The sequence below is a fragment of the Protopterus annectens genome, chromosome 16.part0 (assembly GCF_019279795.1).
Source record: "Protopterus annectens isolate FY-2018-M chromosome 16.part0, PAN1.0, whole genome shotgun sequence".
NCBI classification, from domain to species: domain Eukaryota; kingdom Metazoa; phylum Chordata; order Ceratodontiformes; family Protopteridae; genus Protopterus; species Protopterus annectens.
Genome location: NC_056750.1, coordinates 45,433,205 through 45,454,730, shown reverse-complemented (window position 1 = coordinate 45,454,730; position 21,526 = coordinate 45,433,205). Strand labels below are relative to the sequence as shown.

Sequence of the window (21,526 nt, the reverse complement as noted above, 5' to 3'; positions counted from 1 at the left end):
GTTAATGACAGTTAACATGATACCCTGACCCCATGTAAAAAAAAATGGGTAAAAGGGAGCTGATGATGATGATGATGGAGCCCTATCCACTCATTAGCAGGTAGCCAAGTGGTTATTTCAAGAGCTGGCAAGGCTGTAGTCTAACTTATCAGCAAGCAAGAAGGACCACACCACCATCCAATACAGAGGCAAGCAATAAAAGTTTGGGAGTGGGTCTTCAGAAACAACCTTTACCTCTTGGAAGTCCACATCCTAAGTGAGTCGACTGCTTGCTCAGCATCTTTCAATGGCAAAAAAAAATGCTCAGGTTGGGGCATCTGTTTATTATTTCTGCCTTCCTTTCAAATCTCAAATGCTGCAGGTATTTCATCATTATTCCCCTCCTAATAAGTGTCAGGATACTCTGGTGCATCTTGACTCAAGGATCAGCTGGGGAAGGCCAGAAAGTGATGAGTGAAGGTAAGCCTGGTGGCTCCTTCTTGGCCCAGACAGATATTGTTTTCATGCATCAGCAGTTTCTCCAGACCACTCCACTCCATTTTCCTTGTCACATTTGTTCCTTGGCACATGCATCTAAAAAAGGCCCATCTAGATCTCAGTGTTATAAAGCTGGCAGCATTCCTACTCCATTTTGCAAGTACTCAGGTCAGGAGAGTTGTTTTGCAGAATGCCATCCATTATTTTTTCTTCACATTGTCCTGCCACTCAAAAGCATTTTGAAGAACAGATGACAAAGATTTTCTTGTGGTAACTTGTTATGGGTATAGCCCCTTTTCAGATCCTGTTGCTATAGTTTAGTAGGTCCTAGCTCTCCATCTGCCATTGCCTAGTGGCTATTCCCAACTTTCATGGTTGCTGAGACTTCAAGTCTTTGGCCTCTCTCTCATGGTGTGAAAGAGGGTGCTTTTCTTCTTAGCCTAACAATTAGGGATCACGTTCTCCTACTGGATATTTATCTTATACTGAGAAGCTGATTCTTTCACCATTCAAACTATTTGTTTCAGCTGAGCTGAAGTTTTTGTCTTGGAAATGTTTGTTTTTGGAAACTATAACTTTAGCTAGGAAAATTTCTAACTTACAAGCGTTTATCTATGAACCTAGTTCACGTTATGTTTCACAAAGAACTTCATTACATACCAACCCTTCTTACATGAGGGTCACAGAGATCAACTAGAATTGGCCTGTCGCTTGCTTGTCTTCATATCACAATACCATGGAGAATAGCTCCTTTGTCATTTGTTGAAGAACTTATTTATCTTTTGTTTAGATGTAAATAGGAGCAAAGTGTGAAACAGACTAAACAAAAATCAATTAGAAAACATGACTGTTTCCTTCTCCAAAAATTCCAGAGGTAGAAATTTATCGAGCAGTGCCTATCTGACTTTTAATTGCATTGCATTCTTGTATATTAAGCATAGAAAATTGCAAACATCTCTCAAACAGAATCTGGCCAAAGCTGTCTCTGCATCCATGGCACTCTTCTGTAATGTTTCTTTGGATATTTGTGCAGCTGCTTCACGGCCTTTTCTCAGAACTATGCAAACATTGCATACTGGATGTGACTACTAGGTTGAAATCTTCCTTTGGGGCCATAGTTGCCAATGGTATCTACCTCATGACAAACACACAGGAGAACTGATCTAGGGACATAATATTGTTGGTTTCTTCACCTGGATTTCTACACTAATGGATGCAGAGGCTATATGTGTTCACCATAATACTGGATTTTTTTTATCTTTCAGTGACACTGTACTAACCATCAGCTCGCCTCCTTGGACACTCAGTCAGCCTGTTTGTTCCCCTACAGCTGCTAGGGTCATCTGTCCAAGGAGAGACTGCCATACCATGGTTGTGCAGTATAGTGAACCCTTTTTTCCTCTTTGCTGGTTCCAGGTTTGCTTTATCAGCATCTGGACCTAGTCAGGTGAATGTCTCCACCTTCGTGATGATATGTCTATTTTAACTACTCACTTGATTAAGGGGTGCGCAATGGGAAACACAAGGTTAAGTCCCACCTCTCTGGTGGTACATTTCCTTACCTGTGGTTCCACCCTTCAAATACCTGTTGTGCTTCCTAGTGCAGACTGACAGTAGTGCAGCCACATGCTTGCCCCTCCACGTGCCTCACACCTTCCCCCCTGACACAGGTGAGTGGGCATAACCACATTATTCCTCCTTCTCCCCTCATTTTCTGCTCTGGTGTCGAGCCACTAGTCAAGCACTGGTCACTCACATCATGGTCCAGTATTTAGACCTGTATACTATTGGAGCTGACATTAAATGTTTTCCCCTTATTTAGCAAAACCAGTACACAAGATAAGAAACATATAGGGCCATCTCAGAAAAGCAGTCTGAGAGTATTATAAATATAAGAACTGTTGTGAGAAGAGGAGGAAAAAGGAAGGGACTGAGTGTAGAACTGAGGTCTTCAGATTAAAAGGCACAGGGAAGAAGTAGTTGGTGTGATTAAGGTGCATTGATTCAGTGTGTGACCAGCAAATGAGGATAAAGCATTGCTGGTATCTTACCCCAGAAACTAGTGGATTGGAGGTTAGATTCTCCATCCTTTTATTTCTGTCAGGATGAGGCAGGTGAATGCTATAGGACGTGTTTGAGTTGACACATTTATGGCCTAAATATGTTGAGGTGAAACTGGACGTTTATCACAATCCATTCATAGAGTTCTGAGAGGTCTTGTTCAGAACAGTGAAAGCAGGAACATAGAAGGCAAGGGTCAGGTGGGAGAAAAGAAAGATAATTCGGATAGTATTGATAGGAGGCTAGTTTAGAAAGGTTATTTTAGAGAACTAAAATACACAATTAGAAACAGTTAATGTTGGAAGTGTGTGTGTGTGTGTGTGTGTGTGTGTGTGTGTGTGTGTGTGTGTGTGTGTGTGTGTGTGTGTGTATTAAATGGTTAGGAAAATTAATAAGAAATAAGTAGGAAATCGTGACCAGGATTGGTGTAAGGAGGTAAGAATCTGGTTACATCATAAAAGAAGGAACATAACAAAGGATAGCGCTGTATAGTAGCAAAACAGCTAATGGTTGTGCTTCAGGAGGAGAAATATTGAGTAGGTAGTTAGACTAGAGGGAGCATGTGCAGTGTGTAGTGTGTTTAGTAGAACACTGGGCAACCAAGAGTTTAAGAAAGTGGCACCAAGATGTTAGCATATCCCTCCTGGTGTGCATTAGCTGTTCTCAGTGATGACAATAAAGTAAAGGGCAGGTCAGGCAATAATTTTGTATGTGTTGGAAGGGGGGCTATTTTTGCACTCCATTTCAACAAAAGTATAAAATAATGTCCAGTAAGGCTACATTTCATTTTGCAAATGAAACTGAAATATAATCATTAAGCATGCACAAATAAATTGCTAGGTATCAAGATATCCTTACTAAGTACTTAAAATATCCACATGAAAACATTACACAAACAAAAATAAAGCTAAGTAATAAAAAACAAAGTGCAGCAAAGAAAAAGAGAGGAAGAGATGCTAATATCTAACTGGGAATAAAGGATAGTGGGAGGTGGGAATAGAACGAAAGACCTGTGGGACACAGTTCTATTCCTACAAATACTTCAAGCTGTCTTCCAAAGAGTCCTAAACAAAGCTAAAAAAGAAGGGCTGTACAGACCTGCACCATCACTCATTTAAATGGGAGAGCTCCACTTCAACTAATCCCACAAATTACAGAGGGAACACAATAGGGTGACTTAAATTCTATGGCCCTGCCACTGTGGCTTTCTTCAGGTACACATGATGAACTTGGTGTACAATATATCAGCAGTCAAGCCTGACAGAGGAATGAAAGACATCTACTGATGAGTAACAGCTTTTTTTCAGCAGCCATTGCAGTCACAAGAGGAAAGAAGGCATCTAGTTGGTGCACTAAGTATCAGGAAGAGTAAAGATCACCAAGTCTGAGCCAAAAAAGACTGGCTTATCCAGCAGACGTCAACAATCAGACTCTACGTGACCCCAAAACTGAGAGAGGACAGGACAGTGTCTAAATATAAGTGGTCAAACTCCAACAGAACCATCATGACACATTCAGCAGGATACTGACACTTTAATGAAATGAAATGAAATATACCCGCTCAGTGTTGCAATGGCACACCACTTTATTCTTTTGCTTAACTTATTTCTGGACCATCTGGAATCCAGTGATTTATGCCTCCTGTGCCTGTTACTTTTCCTCTTCCTCATATGAAAATTAAAATAAATAAGGCAAGACTGCAAATGGCTAATAGTGTGTGCACACACTATTAGCCATTTGCAATCTTGCTCTTAAGCATGAACCTTTACTGCTGGTTAATACTATACAATTAAACAAATATTTATTTAACTAGCTTTACTTCTGCTTAATACTACATGATTAAACAAATATTTATTTTAATTGTCATAAGAGGAAGAGCAAAAGTAACGGGCACAGGAGGCATACATCACCGAATTCCAGATGGTCCTGAAATAAGTTAAGCAAGAGAATAAAGTGGTGTGCCATTACAACGCTGAGCGGGTATATTTCATTTCATTTCATTTAGGATACTGACACTGCCAGGAAGAACTTATTGGGTGAAGAAAGGATGAAGAAGGTACTTCCATAAGAAAAGTCACAATTAAAGTACTGCTTAGATACTAAGAGGGGTCATAAGTATGATTTCCAACTCTTCATCGTTAAGTGATCTACTTCCTGATAAATGTCATAGGTTGGCACTAGGCTATTGGCCCTAGGGCCTATACAAGCCTAGCCATAACAATTCCTTGGCTATTTCTTCCCACAGTATTTACTTCCCTGAACCCCTGTCTAGCAGGGTGACTGACATGATCCTTGGGGTGAATTTCCTATCTCCCATCCAGTCATCAAGGTTCCTTTTGAAGAGGGACAAAGAGGCGCTCTGCTTGACATGTATGGGCAGTCTATTCCAGAGTTTGGGGAGTCTCTGGATCAGGAGCCTGTCCCTCCAGCATGTTTTGTTCATTGTGATGTCCATTGACTCTTGCCATTCATTATGTAGGTGATGGGAGGTAAGAGAATGCACTTTGCAGCATTGTCAACAGCTCTATACACAAATATCATGGGTACAAAGCAAAACTGGGAAGAATGGAATATGTGTGTGAGAGAGAGAGAGAGAGAGTGGTGGAGTTTTAAACCTATCTTGAAGGAAGTGAAGTTGTCAAAGCAGGAAAAATGAGAATTGCCTTTAGTTACATATGATAAAGATCTTCAAATTACTTAAGACTGTGATCAGAGAACTAATGAAAGTGTAGTTTAGTCCTTGTCACCAAAAGGATTTGAAAGGAAAGGAGTTCAGAGCAGGATCTAGAAGCAACAGTCATACACACACACACACACACACACACACACACACACACACACACACACACACACACACACACACACACACACACACACACACACACACACACACACACACACACACACACACACACACACACACACACACACACACACACACACACACACACACACACACACACACACACACACACACACACACACACACACACACACACACACACACACACACACACACACACACACACACACACACACACACACACACACACACACACACACACACACACACACACACACACACACACACACACACACACACACATACACACACACACACACAAATGCGCGCATTCCACACAAAAAATACCCTTAGTGTATAGAGTCTTTAACAAACCCGTAAGAATAATAAAAATGTATCTGAATACTGAGAGGAGTTTAAATGATTTTATATACATTGGTAACCCAGAGCAGAAGCTTTTAACATCATTTGATGTGGGGGAGAGCTGACTGACCCATCAAACAAAAGTCACCCAGATCCGGTGGAAGACAGTTTGCTTGAAAAGATGGTCTGGGGGGCTCAACAAAGACTTGCCACCAGCACAAAACCATCCTAGTAATACATGTCTGATAGTGGGTGAGCAGGCTGGACAATCTTTGCCTCCTCTCTCTTTGGAACAATAACGTGGGCAAGGCCCACAAGAAACCTACCTGTTCACCAAAGGAATGCAAAACATCTCACTAACCTACTTCTGCTTAAAGATAAGGTTGAAGGGGTTGGCCTGTGAAATAAATAGAATTTCGGGATAAAGGATCATTTTACCAGCAACAATGTAAAGCTTCAACAGAAAATTATGTCCAGATAAAGTTGCCAAATTTCTTGAAAGTATAGACTGGATAAAAGCCTTACTAGGATCTCTAGTGCCCAAAGGAGCTGAAGTGAGGAGAATATCCAAGTATTTAAGACTTAAATGCTTCCAGGTGAAGTTATTCAGTTTTGTAAAGGAAATTGATGGAACAAAAAAAGAAGTTATGTCTTACCATAACATTCCATCTGTGTTGTTGATCTTCTTTCATTCATCACTGATGGGTTCGATTCTGAACCCTTGGAACCGAATCAGCCTAATACCAAGCTTGCGCCAGCCAAATAACTCTAGAGATAAGCTTTTACCCATACTGCCCTTCTCCCTGTTACATAAGATCGAGTTTTCCCAATATTAGTAAAGCAGAGGCCATTTCTGTGCAAATGCCCTAACTCACCACCTGGACCCAAAGCATCCCCCAGGAGCCTTTGGCGGGGGAAGGAGGGTGGGAAGTGATGAATGAAAGAAGATGAACAACACAGATGGAACGTTATGGTAAGACATAACTTCTTTAGCTGATGTTGTTAATCTTCTTTCCATTCATCACTGATGGGACAGAATCCCAAGCTACCTTGTGTTCCTTGGGCGGCCTTTATGGAAGAACATTCCTGAGCACCACTGAGGCGAATGCAGCTCTCCCTCTGGAGACCACATCCAATTTATAATGATTAATAAAAGTGTGGGGGGTTAGCCCATGTGGTTGCTGCACAAATATCATCCATAGAGGCTCTGGAATGGAAGGCTGCAGAAGTTACCATAGATCTGGTAGAGTGGGCTTTAATATTCTGTGGTAAAGTTTTTTTTCACAGGTGAATAGATGTAGCATATGCAGTCCCTCAGCCATTTAGATAAAGTGACCCTGGAGACAGAATTTCCCATTCTAGGTCCAGAGAAGGAAAAGAAAAGTTGGTCAGTTTTACGTACTGCTTTGGTTCTGTCTAAATAAAACCTGAGTTGTCTGTGCATGTCTAAAGAATGTAGACAGTATTCCCCTTTATTAGTGAATTTTGGGAAAAATACTGGCAAATCAATGGCCTGATTGATGGAAAAATCTGAAATAACTTTGGGGAGAAAAGATGAGTTTGTCCGGAGTGATACTCTGTCCTTGTGGAAGATTAAATAGGAACTTTTAATGCATAATGCCTGAACCACTGAAATTTGTCTGGCTGATGTGATAGCTACCAAGAAAAGGGACTTCCAAGATAGAAATCTGAGGTCACACTTTGCTGCAGGTTCAAAAGGAGGTTGCTTTAAGGACTGAAGAACTAACATGAGGTTTCATGGCTCTATACGTTGTCTGATTGGAGGCCTAATGTGAGACATCCCTTTAAGAAAGGTTTTGCATAACTGAAGAGATATGAGGGGAGAATTATCCAACCTATCATGAAAGTTAGAAGTAGGCGCTAGATGTACTCATATAGTAGAATCTGCAGCTCCTCCTTTTCTAGAATTTTGACAGATATTGTAAGACTGCTGTTACTGGAGCTAAGTACTGGTCTAGCCTTCTTTTCTTAGACCAAACAGAGAACCTCTTCCGTTTGTCTAGATATAGTCTTCTGGTGGATGGTTTGTGTGAGGCCAGGATAATGTCATGTACAGGTGAGGGAAGATTATCCTGCCTGGTAATTAACGGAAGTGGAAAAACCAAGCTGTCAGCTTGAGACTGGATAGGTTCAGGTGACTCAACCCTTGGGGGTGAGAAATCATGTCTGGAAAAGGGTCCAGAATCCACGGTCGACATAACAGATGAGGCCGAAGGAAGGGGAACCAAACTTGTTGAGACCAAAAGGGGGCTATAAGGATCACTTTGCATTTCAACTGAATAGCTTTTTTTATGAATTGGGGAATCAGAGGAATGGGGGGATAAGCATATAGCAGTCCTGTGGGCCAATTGTGAATCAGAGCATCCCTCGGGGAAATAGGGCAAAATAACTGCTGCATTTGTTGTTTGATGGGGAGGTGAAGAGGTTGCAGCAAGGCTGGCCCCAATGGCTGAAAATTTTTGCCGCTATGTAGGGATTGAGGGACCACTCGTGAGGCAGGAGAATACATCTGTTCAACTTATCTGCAACTTATCTGCAATCACATTGGAATTCCCAGGGATATGCATTGCTATCAGAAAGCGGTTGGAAGCTATCGCCAACTGCCAAATTCTCATGGCTTCTCGACACAGGGGATAGGACTTGGTTCCTCCTTGCTTGTTGATATACTAGACTACTGACATGTTGTCTGACTGAACTACAATCGTTCCAAAAGGAAGAACAGATTGGGGTGCTTACAATGCTAACAGCACCGCTCTCAGTTCTAGAACGTTGATATGCAGGTTGGCCTCCAATTTGGACCATGTGCCTTGGACTGTCTTTCTCTGGAAATGCCCCCCCCCCTCCCATCAGGGAAGCATCCGTGGTCACAATGACCTTGGGTTGGGGGGGATGGAATGAGTGGCCCCAAAGTTCTGTGTCTGGCCTCATCCACCAAATAAGGTCCTGCTTGCAACAATTAATTATCTGAATTTGAAAGCATAGAGGGTGGTAATTCGGAAACCATTGAGATAGCAGAAGCCATTGAAGTATTCACATATGCAGTTTCACAAGAGGTACTATTGCTATGGAAGCTGCCTAAAACCTGAAGAACCTCCCTTGCTGAGGCTTTGTTTTGACAGAGTATCACCTGGAGCTGGAGCCTCAATCTCTGAAGTCTGTGAGCTGGGAGAGACACTAGACAAGAACGGGTTTTGAAGACTACTCCAACGAACTCTATGTTCTGAGTCAGAGCAAGGTTGGATTTCTCCCAGTTTATCATTATTCCCACAAATCTCACCAGGGAAAGAGTGTACTCCAGGGCTGCTACCAGAAGATTCTTGGTGCGGGCAGTAAGGAGCCAATCATCCAAATACGGAAACACCCAGAATCCTTGCAGCCTCAAGTGAGCTGTGACCACTGCCATGTACTTTGTGAACACTCTGGGGGCTGTAGAAAGTCCAAACAGCAGAGCACAAAATTGGTAGTGACTGGCTCCTAGCCAGAGGTGAAGTAGACTCCTGGAGTGTTTGTCCATTTTGATGTGATAATATGTGTCCTGGAGATCTACTGAGCACATCCAATCACCTTCCCTTGGAAAAGGGAGAATGGACTGAACTATGACCATCCAGAATTTCGTCTGGACAATGGACTTGTTCAAACTGCTGAGATCCAGAATTGGTCTCCAGTCCCCTGTCTTGTTTGGCACCAAAAAGAATCTTGAGTAGAATCCGGATCCGCACTGTTCTGGTGGGACTATTTGGATGACTCTTTTTTGACACAGCTTGTTTATTTCTGCAGCTGCTTCTTCCCTTTGACTGGGTAGAATGTCGGCAAGTTTTGTCTGAAGTTTTGGGTAAGTGATGAGGGAAATGGTGTAGCTTCTGGTTATGATCTTCTGCACCCAATGGTCGGAAGTTATTGAATGCCAGGCAGCATGGTGCACAAAGAAACATCTCCCAACTGCTTCCAGAGGAAAGCAATTGGGCTGCTCTTCAGGAGTGCTGGTAAGGCTGCCCAGAGAAAGAATCCCTGGGTCCCTGATTACACAGACCCCCTCTACCTCAGTAGGGGGTGTCTTCCAGAATTGTTACCCCCTCTGCCCCTGGGGGTATCATCACCATGTGTGGCACAGAAAGGACCCTGATATTTTTTGTGCCACATTTTCCCGCTCCTCTGGTTCCTGGAAAAAGAACTTTGAGGATTGGAAAAATGTAGACCTACGGCAGACAGGGTCTTACTGTCCTGCTCACACCTGGTCAGGGTGTCTTTCACCTTGGGGCCAAAAAAGGAAGATGCTTTGATTGGACTTGAAACGGTCTGCAAAGTCACAAAGGTGCATCCAGGCATGCCTGAACCTGCCGTTCTAGCCGCCCCTTCAGTTGCATGTGAGAGCAACCTCATGGACGAGTTGGAGATTGATTCCAGGGTTGCGAGCTGCGAGGCAACTTTGTCTCTTACCTCGTCAGATACCTGTCCTGCGAGCATTCCAGAAAGTTCAGAAGCCAAGTCTTTTTGGAGCCTCATAAAATGTGCCAAGTAATTCAGAGACCATATGGTAAAAGTTGCTGAAGCAAAAACTCATTTCCCTAATCTGTCCACAGCCTGGGACTCTCTATTGGTCGGATGAACAGTATTACTCTCTTCGGTGAGATCCTTTTTCGTGGCCACCCCCACGACCATAGCATCAACTGATAAACCTCTTGACCAATGTGAGTTTTCCTTGGGGGGATAGTATCTTGTCACGTCTCCGAGGGATTGACTCAACAGAATCAGAGTTATTCCAGGCATGCTGCATCACGTGTTGTACCAGCTCGTCTGCAGGCAGGGTCACCCAAGAGGTAGATGGATGGGCATGGAAAGCCTGCAGAAACAGACTCCTCGGAAGAAGGATTGGTGGGCTTCCAATCACCCCTCTGTTTCAACATTTCAAGAATGTCCCCAAAGGAGACATAATCAGGATGTGACTGTGGGGACCCTTACCCATCACTGAAATCTGTATCCTCTGTCAGAGACTCTTCAGGGAAGTCTATGTGCTTCCTTTTGCATGATTTTTTCCATGAGGGCTCCTCAGTGGGGGCCTCTGAGGAGGACTCAGAAGAGGGGGTGCCCTGTAATGGGGTCTCCTGTGACTTTCCTGCCTGGTGTCCCGGGGCGGTGGCTTGTGTCAGCTGTAGCTCAGGGGAAAAAGAGGTCTGGGGGTTCTGATGTTGGTGGAATGCTTCCAGAAGCAAGTGCCCTCTCCATAGCTTGGAAAGTAGGTCCATCCGAAGAGGGATGGGAGCCTGGAACCGAGAAGGACAACCTATGAACCGGGGTCACCCCCCGCTCCATTGAACTTGCTGGAGTCTCAACCAGTATTGGTGCAGAGCTCCCAGCACCATGAACGGAACTGTAGACACACTCAGAACCATACTCCGAGCCGAATAGCTCACAGCCCAATAATAGAGTTAAGGAAGGCTCAGTTCAGAAGGGACCAAAAGCCAAAGGGATAATCCCGGAGCCCCAGTACAGGCGCCAAGATGGAGGGGGGTTCCCTAAAATGACGTTGGAGCTGAAGACTTTGGGACTGGTATGGTCAAAGGAGGAGAGTAGGATGACGTCCGTGGAGAAACCAACCCAGGTTCTGCAGGTGGATGGGTCCTAGATGGAGTGGGAATCCCCCCTGGCTGTCAACAGCTGATCCACAAGATACACCACGTCAAACTCGGAAAGTCTCCTTGTGGATCTAGTGGATACTCCCGATGGGGAGTCAGGTCATTCTAGGAACAAACTATATACTTGCCCTAAAAATAGATCTGTTGCTGGAGAGTATCAGGTCCATGGTGTGGAATCTACCGGCACCGATGTCTCAAGTTTGGAGACAAGAAGAAGTGGTGTCAAAATTGTTGTTATTGGAACTGTGAAAGGACTGGAGGGGCATTCGGAACACACACAGAAAGTTTAGTAGCACATGTAATCACAGAGATAGGCATCAAAGGCGTGCACTGTGCTGAAGCGGCACTTAGTGCCAAAGTTGTAGTAACCTTTGGAAAATCAGGAGTCGGTGCCATAGACGGTATTGGAGCCAAAGCTGGTGCTGATATAGGAACAGTTATAGTCAGAGTGGAATAGGTCGGTGCACATGAGGCAAACTTATGCTCCATATACAATTTTGGTACTTTAGACTTTACAGGTTTCCTTGGTCACCAGATGGTGAAGAGGGAACAGAGTGGGACCGTTTCTTTTCCTTGGTTGGAGGGAATGAGACCTCTATCACAGAAAGGGCCTCTGAAAAGGGCGACTTAAGGAGGCCCTTTAGAATCAGCTTGTTTTTGTGCTCGGTCAAGGTGTGCTGACTAAAACTTTGACAAATCACACAAGGGGGGATTGCACCGAAGGATGGGGCACCCCCAAACAATAAACACAGTCATCATGGGAATCACCGTTAGGCAGTTTACCCTTACATGAAGCACAATGCTTAAAACCCGACGTGCCCTTTTTATCAGACATTATGAACAAAATACACACAAGTCAGAAAACTAAGGCAAAGAGTTCTACTATATCTATAACTAAAAATATAGCAAAGATAGGTGAAAGAAGAAGAAGAAATACCAACGAAGGTATTTAAGAAACACCACAAGGGTAGGGAGAAAGGCCATACCACCAATAGTACTTAAAATTACCAAAATGGTAGAAACTGAAAGGTAAAAGGTCTATAGATAGCTTCAAAGTTACAAAAATATCAAAAAATACCAACAAGGAATAAGAAATAGACATGAAATCCAGAAAAAATATCAAAAGTTTTCCACTTAGCTGAGAGCTTGGCTTGAACGCGGCTTTACGGCTATGTGGCAAACAACATCTGAGGTAACAGGGAGAAGGGCACTATGGGTAAAAGCTTAGCTCGAGAGTTTTTTGGCTGGTGCAAACTTGATATTAGGCTGACTCGGTTCCGAGGGCTCAGAACCAAACCCATCAGTGATGAATGGAAAGAAGATTAACAATATCAGACTGGCATATGAGAATGACCTGTTTAGTGGGAGTCATCTAGTATCCTGACAGCTCCTACTAGGTTTTTCAAGTCTCCCATGTCATGCAATCAGTGGTTAAGCCCTTAGAGATCCTTTTCCAGCTCTATGTGAATACGCAATGTTGAAGTAAAAGAATGGCTCTTGTTATAGGGTTCCTCAGGCTGACTGTGCTGTCCTCTGGTTCTGACAGCTGTGGTTGTAGAGCTTATTAGGTTATCAAGAGAAAACTCTGACTCACTTCTTTTGGTCAAAATCTTAGTTCTTTATTTTCAGACAGGTTTAGTTTGTTTATTAGAAATCAACCTTTCTTATACAAAAGGTTAACAATAGCAGGAGTATCCAGGCAAGGCATTTCCTATCCTGATTTGGTGGCTTGGAGAATCAAGACCTTAGGAGGTGGGATTGAGCCTGTGGGTACTATCCATGCAGGATAAGGTCGTCTTTGGGGAACCACCCCCCTTTTTTGAAAGCCAAAGAGAAGAGGGTCTCACAATTAAAGAAGCAGATTATAGATGACAGAAGTAGTAGCCATGATGATTTCCTATGACACGCACCACTCAAGCTGTATCTCTTCCAATTATGACCAAGTTGTAACATTGTCAAGTGCTGCTGTAGACTAACTGGCTGAGGTTCATAAGAAATTAGAAGTTATGTACCTACCATAACGTTCCATGTTAGTTGTCTTCTCTCGACTTCTTTCTTGCTGGATGGGTTCGGAGCCGATCCTCAGCTCCGACTCGGCACTTGCTTAGCTTGAGAACTCCTTTTACCAGCTTGAGGCAACCCTATATCCCATGATGCAAGGCGAGACTACCTCAGCTCTCGTTTGGTAGCTAAATAACCCTGCCAAAATACTAATCCCAAAGGAAGAGCAAAATTAGCCTAGAAGAACTAGGCAAAAAAGTTCTTAAGATAGACTCTCTAAAGAACTAAGGAGAGTGAATCTGATAAAGAGAAACTCTTCAAGATCTGTCCAGGCCAGGGGGAAGGAGGGAGGACGAAGAAAGAAGCAGAGAAGACAACTAACATGGAACGTTATGGTAGGTACATAACTTCTAAATGTTAAGTTGTCAATCTCGCCTTCATTCTTGCTGGATGGGACCGCGTCCCTAGCACCTGTATCCTGGGTGGCTCAATGGAACAGACTCTTGAGTACTGTGGAACCAAAACTGGCTCTATCCCTGGAGGCCAAATCTAATTTGTAATGAGAGACAAAGGTATGAGGAGTGGCCCAAGTAGCTGCTGCACAAATGGTATCAATGGGTAGCCTATCCTGAAAAGCTGTTGAAGTGGATAGGCTCCTTGTTGAGTGTGCCTTCGGTTTTGAGGATAGTTGCTTGCCTCTGAGCGAATACACGTAAGAAATGGTGGAAGATAACCATCTGGACAAGGTCACTTTTGATACTGGGAGACCTTTCCTGTTTTCTGCATAGGAGACAAATAATTGATCTGATTTTCTAAATTGTTTAGTTCTATGCAAATAATATCTGAGCTGACGATGGACATCCAAAAAATGAAGCTTTTGTTCAGCTCTGCCAGAATAATTTGGGAAAAAACTGGTAGATCGATGGATTGATTAATATTAGTTTGAGAAACAACCTTGGGAAGAAAGGATGGATTTGTTCTCAAGGATACCCTGTCCTTGTGAAAAACCAAGTAAGGGGAACGGATGCAGAGAGCCTGAATCTCGGATACCCTCCTTGCTGAAGTGACAGCCAGTAAGAATATAGTTTTCCAGGTCAATAACTTCAAGGAACAAGAAGCAGACGGTTCGAAGGGGGGTAAAATCAAGGATGCTAACATCAAATTCAGATCCCATTGTGGAGGAGGATGTTTTATTGGAGGCTTCAGGAGAAAAACTCCTCTCAGAAAGGCTTTGCATAGTCTATGTGACATAATGTTATGATCTTGCAAGCCAACATGATATTTGGAAATAGCCGCCAATTGAACTTTGACTGTTGATGAAGAGGATCCTGACTGAAAACTTCAGCCAGAAAATCTAAAACAGAATGCACAGGTGCAGTAAAGGGATCAATGTGCCTGGAGTTTGCCCAAAGGGAAAAACGTCGCCACTTGCTAGCATAAACCGTTCTGGTGGACGACTTCAAAGAAGCTATTAATATATCTCTGACAGGATCAGAGGTCATAGGAAGCCTGGCTAGGGAAGGAAGTGGAGCAACCAAGCAGTGAGGTTGAGAGAACGAATGGCCCGGTGCTGTTGACCTGATTGGTGGATCAAAAGATCCGGAACTGGGTCCAGATGCCAAGGCTGCACCAGGAGGTGACGACGTAGGGTCGGGAACCAAATTTGTCGAGGCTAGTAAGGGGCAATGAGAATCAACTTGGCTCTCAAAACTGTAGCTTTCTGAATGACCTGTGGAATTAAGGGGAAAGGAGGAAAGGCGTATAGAAGTCCACGGGGCCAATCCTGGGTTAGAGAGTCTCTCAGGGGTTGGCCTGGTAGGGGAAAGAGGGTGAAGAAGTCTGAGAATTTGTTGTTATGGGGTGTAGCAAAAAGGTCGCAACAAGGGGTGCCCTACTTCAGAAATATCTTGTCCACTATCGATTGATTGAGAGACCACTCGTGAGGCCTGAGAATGGCTCTGCTCAGTCTGTCCGCTAAGAGGTTGGACCTGCCGGGGATGTGCGTTGCTGTCAGAAACCGATGAGAGGAGACTGCCCATTGCCAAAGTCTGAGAGCTTCTCGACATAAAGGATAGGACCTGGTCCCGCCCTGCTTGTTGATGTACCAGACCACAGACATGTTGTCCGTTTGAACTGCAATAGTCCCCGCGGGAAGAAAGTCATTGAGGGCTTGCAACGTTAAAAGCACCGCTCTCATCTCCAGGACATTTATGTGCAGATGGTATTCGATGGGTTGCCAGGTCCCGTGGACCATCCTGCCCTGATAATGCCCCCCCCACCCGATCAGAGAGGCATCCGTAGTGACTGTGGCAACCGGAGGAGGGGGAACAAATGGTCGGCCCTGATGAAGTAGAGGGGAAGTTATCCACCAGGTTAGATGAGTCCTGCACGATTGTGTAACCAAGATTTCGTGTCTCATGGGAAGTTTCTGGAACGACCACTGAGTGAATAACATCCACTGCAGAAGACGCATGTGGAAGCGAGCTAATGGTAGAAGTACAATAGCCGCAGCCATAAGACCTAGAACCTTCAGAACCAATCTGGCTTTGACTTTGCTGCTCTGCAATAAAATCCGAACGTATTTTTGGATGTCCAGAATTCTCTGATCTGTTAGTCTGGCTAACATACTGATGGTGTTTAATTCTGCGCCTATAAAGGTGATAGATTGGCAAGGCAGCAGAAAAGATTTTTCGAAATTCACCGATATTCCCAACCTTTTGCAAAGCTGTAGAGTGTAGTCTCTGCTCTGAAGAAGCTGATGCTTGGTGGTGGCAGAGAGGAGCCAGTCGTCTAAATAAGGAAACACCTGGAATCCTTGATGTCTCAGATGAGCTGCGACCACTGCCATGCATTTGGTAAACACTCTGGGGGCTGAAGTGAGGCCAAAGGGCAGGGCTCTGAATTGATAATGACTGGTCCCTAGCCGAAAGCGGAGAAACCTCCTGGAGAGCCTGTGTACCTTTATGTGATAGTATGCGTCCTGAAGGTCTATCGAGCACATCCAGTTGTCCTTGCCCAGAAAGGGCAGAATGGACTGAAGCGTGACCATCCGGAATCTTGCCTTCTTGACAAATCTGTTTAGATTGCTCAGGTCTAAAATAGGTCTCCAATCTCCCGTCCTTTTGGGGACCAAAAAGAATCTCTAGTAGACGCCGGATCCTACTTGGTCTGCTGGAACAGTCTGGACGGCTCTTTTTTCTAGGAGCTTTGAAACCTCCTGTTTTGCCAAATCCCTTTGACCGGGTGAGATGTCTGGAAGGGATTGGTGAGGTACGGATACCTTGAAGGGGATTTTGTAACCCTCGGATATGATCGACTGTACCCACATGTCTTGTGAAAGGGAACGCCAGGCTACTGGGTACAGCGATATCCTTCCCCCGACTGCCTCCAAGGGTGGACAGTCGGGCAACACCTCAGGGATGCTGAAAGGGCTTCTCAGGAAGAGACTCCCTGTTGCCCTGATTCTGAGGACCCCCCCTGCCTCTAGGGCGGCGTCTATTATTGTTACCCCCTCTGCCTCTGGGGGTAAACTGACCACACGTGTCCGGCGCTGCTCCTTGGGCTTTACGGAACCACATCTTTCCTCCTTTCTGACCCTTGGGATAGGGTCTAGAAGGGGTGGAAAAATGGACTCCTACGGCAGAAAGAGTTTTGCCGTCTTGCTCACACCTGGTCAAGGTTTCCTTCACCTGAGGTCCGAACAAAGCCGAACCGTCAAAGGGGGTATTGGTGAAGGATGCCTTAAAGGGGTCCACGAAATTACAAAGCCGCATCCAGGCTTGACGTCTAAGAGCCACTCCTGTGCCTGCGGCTCTGCTCGCTCCATCGGCTGCATAGGATATGAGTCGCATGGAGGAGTTGGTTAAAGAATTTAGGATTGCTAGCTGTGAGGCAATCTTGTCTTGAGCCCCAGCAGCTGAAGGATCCTGAACCACTTCACCTAGTTCCTTGAGAATATCTCTTTGAAGTCTGGTGAAATGACAAAGGTAGTTCAGCGAACGCATAGCAAAGGTCGCTGAAGAAAACATCCGCTTGCCATACCTATCCATGGTCTTAGAATCTTTGTTAGGAGGATGGACAGGCATGGAAGGATTCGCAAGTTCCTTCTTGGTGGCCGCCGCCACCACCATAGCATCCACAGAGACGCCCTTAGAAAGAAACTGCTTGTCTGAAGGGGCCGTAATAAAGTTGGATGGCCTCCTGGGGACAGGTTCCACCGAATCTGGAGCTGCCCACGCCTTCCGAGCCACTACCTGCATAAGTGGGTTGAAAGGCGGAGACACCCAGGAGGTGGAGGGTCGGGATCCAAAAGCCTCCAGGTATACCGACTCATCCTCGGAGGGGTCAATGGAAGGTCAGTTCCCCCTCTGTTTGAGGAGTTCAAGGATGTCTGAAAAGGAGACATCCTCAGAGGGGGACCGTGGGGAACCCTCCGACTCATCTAAGTCGGTATCAGATGTTGTAGACTCAGGGGAGTCTGTGTGTTTCCTCTTACATGTCCTCTTCCGAGGGGGTTCCCCTGCGGGATCAGGAGAAACCTCGGAAGAGGAAGTTATTCCCAATGGGGAAACCTGGGGCGATGGATCCCTGGGCCTGAGAGCAAGAGGCTGGCAAGAGACATCAACAGGCACCGAAGAGGGAGGAGCTAAAGGGATGGACCGTTGACCTGGCTCAGGTGCCAGGACACTCCTCATCACCTCAAAGGCTCCTCTCCCAGGGAGACCAGAATATTCCCGTTCCGAAGAAATAGGAATTCCCGGCTCCACTGAGAGAGAAGGCTCCGAGGCCGATGTCGGTGCCGAGCTTACCAAAGCCGAAGCCCCGAGAGGGAGAGCGGGGTCGGACAAGGGTCCAATGCCACTAGCCCCCTCGGAGCTGACAAGGGAAACTCGACAACCGGATCCCTCCAAGGAAGGTCTCATGGAGGAGATCGGAGCCGAAGACGACAGAGCCGAAAGGGGATGTATCGGCTCCGGCGCCGACACGGTCGCTGTTCCGAGTAGCTCCGGCTCCGAACTCTGGAGGAGAGTCGGAGGAGGAAGTTCAAGGGGAAGAGCAATAGCCAAAGTCTGCTGAGACGGGCTATGGAGCATTTGGGCTAGTGCCTGTGACTTCAACAGCCTGCTTACCACCCTCTCTAAATCATGGTCAGACAGCCTGGAAGATCTCGAAGATCGGCTCCGATGACTCCGTTCCGACAAAAGAGGAGACCTCGGAGCCGAGTGGATCGACTCCAAAGAAGGGGACCGAGATCTCTTCTTGGACAAAGCCATCGGAGCCGACGTCCTCTGGGTTCCAGATGGAGCCGAAGGCTTCTCGGCTCCGATACTGGATAACACGTCGGCTCCAGCCGGAGCCGACAAGGCAACTGTAGATTGAGTGTCGGAGCCGGTAGGAACCGACACTACCACATCAGAGGTAGAAAGATCGGCTCCAGCCGGAGCCGATCTCGACTCCGAAGGAGTCGGAGCCACCGGGGAAGGCTTAACAACTGTAGCCTGAACCTTAGGTGGCTTTGAAGGTTTACTCGACCCAGTCTTTGTGGGTGAACCTTCTGGCTTGAATAAGCCACGGAGGATTAACTTGTTCCTCCTCTCCTGCAGGACTCTCTGGCTAAAAGAATGACATATAGCACAGGAGTCCTGCAGGTGTAAAGGCCCCAGGTAACACAAGAAGTGTGACCGTCTGTCAGAGACATTTTCTGACAGCACGAGTCACACTTCTTGAAGCCTGAGACCTTTCCTTCCCTAGACATAGTCTAAGTAAAAAACACACACACACACTAAACAGTCACACTATTAATCCCAAAAACACACACACAGATAGGGATTAAGAGAAAGAGGCCTAGGCCTAACTGAAATTATAAACTTAGCAATTTAACTTGAAAGTTTAATTAAAGGGGAAATAGGGTGGGCTGTAGAAAAACTACACACTATCTGACTATTTAAAAAAGAAAGGGAGAGAAAAACCCTGACTAAATTGTTTGAAAATTCAAACTCACCTGAGCTGGCAAAAAAGAGACCTCTTCGCAAAGCGGCAAATGAGATCTGAGGTAGTCTCGCCTTTCATCATGGGATATAGGGTTGCCTCGAGCTGGTAAAAGGAGTTCTCAAGCTAAGCAAGTGCTGAGTCAGAGCCGAGGATCGGCTCCGAACCCATCCAGCAAGAATGAAGGCGAGATTGACAACTTAACATGAGTATCCTGTCCCTCCCCCATGCTGCTTTGTAATACTAGTACAGGGGTGCAGAGAGGTTGATATGAACTGAGGGTATACTGCCCCTCCCCCAAGTGCTGCTCCTTAAAAGCTGGTATGATGGTGTGATGAGGTCAATATGATCTAAGAAGGGCTGTACATCCCCACAGGCTGCTTAACACTAATACAAGATACATGGTGGTTAATATGATATAAGACATGATGTGCTACCCCATCCCCTTAACAAATTACCCTGATTCAGTGAGATTCATGCAAACTAAGACTTAGTACTACTTACCAGCATCTTCTGAAAGTTCACGGGTATCTTGCATATATTCCTTCAGTTCATTTTCCACAGCACTCTGCTTTTCTGCAAAAGGACAGTCAGCTTTTATTTTCTGATCTGCTTCCAGTGCTGTTATAACATTCAGTTTACTGCTGTAATCTATGCATTACCCAATTAGTGCTCAGGTCATATGTTAAGAAAATATGCATTTCCATAAGCATTTTAAACATATCAAAATATTTTGTAAATAATACAAAAGTAAACAGTAGCTAAATTTATGTTATGATGACTGGATCATAGAAGTGAAAGGATAATAGTTGTTCTCATTTGGAACTCAAATCCAATACCTCCAACATACTGCACTGGTGTTATTACCAATGGGCCAACAAAAGCCTCTGGACAAATAGATGTTGAGTTTTCTTTTAAGAGCCTTATCCTTTCAGTTTAGAACACCGAGCATAATTTGTTATGATCATTAATTTGAGAAATAAATTGCAAGGGTTCAGAGAATGCCTCCGTCATTCAAATGAAAGTTTAGGTTACTACCTTTCTTCATTGCTGATAATCCCAAGAAGAATATTTAGGTTACTTAGTCACAAGTCAGAAGCTGCTGTTTGTAACAACTTATACTGCACCACTGGTACTGTAAATACACTCAGGGAGCAGACAACTTACCGTAAAAACACAAATGTTTATATTAAACAAGCACACTGACTTAGGAGGGATTCTCCACCAAAACTAGACAGCTGCCTCTGCTTCTATACCAGAAGTGGAAAGGCAATCTTACTTCATATAATCATTTTAAATATATTTGTGTGACACAGACAACTTTAATGTGAGGATTTCTCCTTCATAGCTTCAGTTTCTGGGATTCTATCCAACCCACCCTTCATTTATACATCTAAGTGTATTATGACATGAACTTGTTCAAAATAAAATTCATTATCCAATTTTATCTTAAAAACATCATCATCGAGAAAATCATTCATCTAATGTTACCATTCACCAAATACAGACACACTGTTCACATTAGCAATCATAACATTCAGTGTACAAACACACCCCAAATACACAAATAAAAAAAGAGAAACTCCCCATTTAACAGATATATACCTACCATAAAAATATTCTAATGCTATTTTGTATTGTACTTGGCAAGCTAAGAACTTGGTTATATTCAACTGGACGTATAAGAGAATTTAAGTACCTTTTTATGCACTTTTTTTTTTAAAAAATACAGTATTTAAATTGATTTAAACTGTGTATGAAGGAGTGTTGAAGGAATTTTTAACTGGTTATTCTGCTCTTCAGTAACTTGAACTAAAAGCTAGTGTTGGCTGAATTTTGTTATTTGCTAGTAATTACAGGTGTGGGGGTAGCCACATTCATTGATTTCCTGTCCTTGCATATTTAAACTGGTGCATGTGAAATAATTCCTGCTTTAAAACTTCAGCTTGGCAAGCTAAGAACTTGGTTATATTCAACTGGACGTATAAGAGAATTTAAGTACCTTTTTATGCACTTTTTTTTAAAAATACAGTATTTAAATTGATTTAAACTGTGTATGAAGGAGTGTTGAAGGAATTTTTAACTGGTTATTCTGCTCTTCAGTAACTTGAACTAAAAGCTAGTGTTGGCTGAATTTTGTTATTTGCTAGTAATTACAGGTGTGGGGTAGCCACATTCA

General features: G+C 44.4%; 1 protein-coding gene across 2 annotated transcripts in view; it reads right to left on the bottom strand.

The window, feature by feature from the left end:
• The window catches only part of LOC122790425 (mediator of RNA polymerase II transcription subunit 12-like), a 224,127-nt gene that overhangs the window by 166,813 nt on the left and 35,788 nt on the right, over positions 1 to 21,526 (bottom strand). For both annotated transcript variants that reach the window (XM_044057948.1, XM_044057949.1), the window contains exon 2: positions 19,852 to 19,923. In XM_044057948.1, coding sequence (XP_043913883.1) covers positions 19,852 to 19,923 — 72 coding nt within the window. The remainder of the gene's footprint in view (positions 1 to 19,851; positions 19,924 to 21,526) is intronic.